The 2,055-nt window shown below is 53.1% G+C and overlaps 1 protein-coding gene across 4 annotated transcripts in view; it reads right to left on the bottom strand.

Moving 5' to 3' along the window:
• Positions 1–2,055, bottom strand: part of PNPO (pyridoxamine 5'-phosphate oxidase) — a 7,613-nt gene that overhangs the window by 1,283 nt on the left and 4,275 nt on the right. The window contains exons 4-7 of one of the 4 annotated variants that reach the window (XM_008073904.2): positions 1,534–1,587; positions 1,152–1,280; positions 513–583; positions 115–290 (exon numbers count right to left, since the gene is read on the bottom strand). In XM_008073904.2, the coding sequence (XP_008072095.1) occupies positions 122–290; positions 513–583; positions 1,152–1,280; positions 1,534–1,587 (423 nt within the window). In that variant the 3' untranslated portion in view covers positions 115–121. Of the gene's footprint in view, positions 1–19; positions 291–512; positions 584–1,151; positions 1,281–1,533; positions 1,588–2,055 lie in introns of those variants that run through there. The other 3 variants (XM_008073903.2, XM_008073907.2, XM_008073905.1) reach the window with 3 other exon arrangements.

Below are 2,055 nucleotides of genomic sequence, written 5' to 3'. Positions count from 1 at the left end.
AAAAAAAAAAAAAAAAAAAAAGAAGTGAAATGAACTGAGTTTACAAAGAAGGACCTGGTTCCCAATCCCACACTCTCGTAGCACCCAGCCCCAGCTCCACTCTGGCCGGCGGACCCCATAGTCAAGGTGCGAGTCTCTCATAGAGCCAGTCTTCCTCTCCGCGGTGGGTCATGGTCCCCAAGGGGGAATCTCCCGTAGGTAGGCCCCGCCGAAAGACAATCCGGTCATGCAGGCGGTTGGTTTGGCCTTGCCAGAACTCCATCACCTGCGGATACAGGATGTAGCCACCCCTATGCAGAGAAACAGAGATTTCAGTGCCCTGTGGGTTCTTCCAGCCAGGGCACACTCCCACCCTCACCCCTCATCCCAGGGTCTCTTGAAGGAGGTCGCTGGGATGCATCTGATCAGGGTTGCTAGGGGGGAGCAGACCTGTAATTCCACAGCCAGGGTGGCTTCAAGTAAATGTGGGGGTCCTGGTGTCCCTTTCCAGATGACTCCCTGGCATCACTCACCAGTATTTTGGCTTAGGCACCTCTTGTTCCTGGTAGAGTTGCTGCAGTTCCTCATTTTTCTTTCTTAGATACTGTCCAGGAGAAGGAGACAGAGAAAGGGCCAGGTCTAGTTAATAATTCCCTGTATAAGGATGTCCTCAGCACTTTGGGAGGCGGAGGCAAGAAGACTGCCTGAGTTCAGTCTGAGCAACTTGGTGAGACCTCGTCTCTACAATAAATAAAAAAATTAGCCAGGTGTGGTGGCACATGCCTGTGATTCCAGCTACTTGGAAGGCTGAGGTAGAAGGATCACCTGAGCCCAGCAGGTCGAGGCTGCACTGGCTGTGAGCCTGCTACTGCATTACAGACTGGGTGACAGAGTGAGATTCCGATTCAAAAAAAAAAAAGGATGTCCTGAGCATGTGCACTGGGGCAGGCACTGGGGACACAGGAGAGCAAGGCAGACTGGCCTCTGGACCACACAATCAACAGGAGTGCCAGTTGGTTTCCTTGCTCCCAACCCCTACCTAACCAAGGAGATCATCCTTTACAGTTTTTTCACTTTGCTGGAGAGAGAGGGCCCTGGCATCTCCTGGGGATAGTCTCTGGGGAGGAGCCAAGGCCTGGCCACATGGAGGACTACAGAAGAGTCCCACTCACCTTCCGATCGGGGATCACAGAGCTCTGGTGACTGACCACAGCCCCAACCTGGCTGCTCTTGGGGCGGGAGTGGAAGTAGCTCTCAGCCTCCTCCTCAGGCAGCTTCTTCACGGGGCCCTCCACGCGTACCTGCTTGGGAATGGCCCTGGCTGATGGTGTCCAATGCTCCCTGCCCTCCCTCCCAGCACAGGCCTCTCTGTTCCTCTAGCAATTGCCCCACCACTCCTGGCTCCAACTAGACCATCTAGTTGAGAACTATTTGGGAGGCAGAGTACCTAGGTGGGTCACCTGCCCTGTCTGGAGATCTTCACTGAGCTCATCCATAAACTCAGGCCCCAGCCAACCCTGCCCACCCTAGGCTGTCCTGGGAAGATACACTTACCTGACGGTTAAGGGGCTCCCAGTAGAAGACAAGGGAAGCAAAGGGATTAGAGTCCTGAAACAAAAGAAAATTCCCAGATAGCCATCAGGACAGGGAGAGGATGCCTCTAGCATATAGAGGAAGGCAGGAGACCTATACTTGCGGGCCGCAGCAGATGCATTCACTGTGATATCTCATTTAAACCCTCAAAGGTAGGGTAGATGCGGAGACAGGCTCTCAGAGGCCAAGTAATGGCCTGAGTTCACAGTCAGTATTAGAACAGGTTTTAAGCCAGTCAGACTCCAAAGGGAGGCATGGCCATTGCTCTCACCTCATGGACTTTTGAGTCCTGAGACTGTATGTTTGGCTGGCATGGACTCAGGGAAGGCTACTCATTCTGGATTGATTCATTGGATACATATGAAACGCCAGCTTTGGCTGGGCATAGTAGCTCATACCTGTAATCCCAGCATTTTGGGAGGCCAAGGCAGAAGAATTGCCTGAGACTAGGAGTTTGAGACCAGCCTGGACAACAGTGAGACC

The sequence above is a fragment of the Carlito syrichta genome, unplaced genomic scaffold (assembly GCF_000164805.1).
Source record: "Carlito syrichta isolate Samal-C Ts95f unplaced genomic scaffold, Tarsius_syrichta-2.0.1 Scaffold316209, whole genome shotgun sequence".
Classification (NCBI taxonomy): Eukaryota; Metazoa; Chordata; class Mammalia; order Primates; family Tarsiidae; genus Carlito; species Carlito syrichta.
This window is presented reverse-complemented; position numbering and strand designations above follow the sequence as displayed.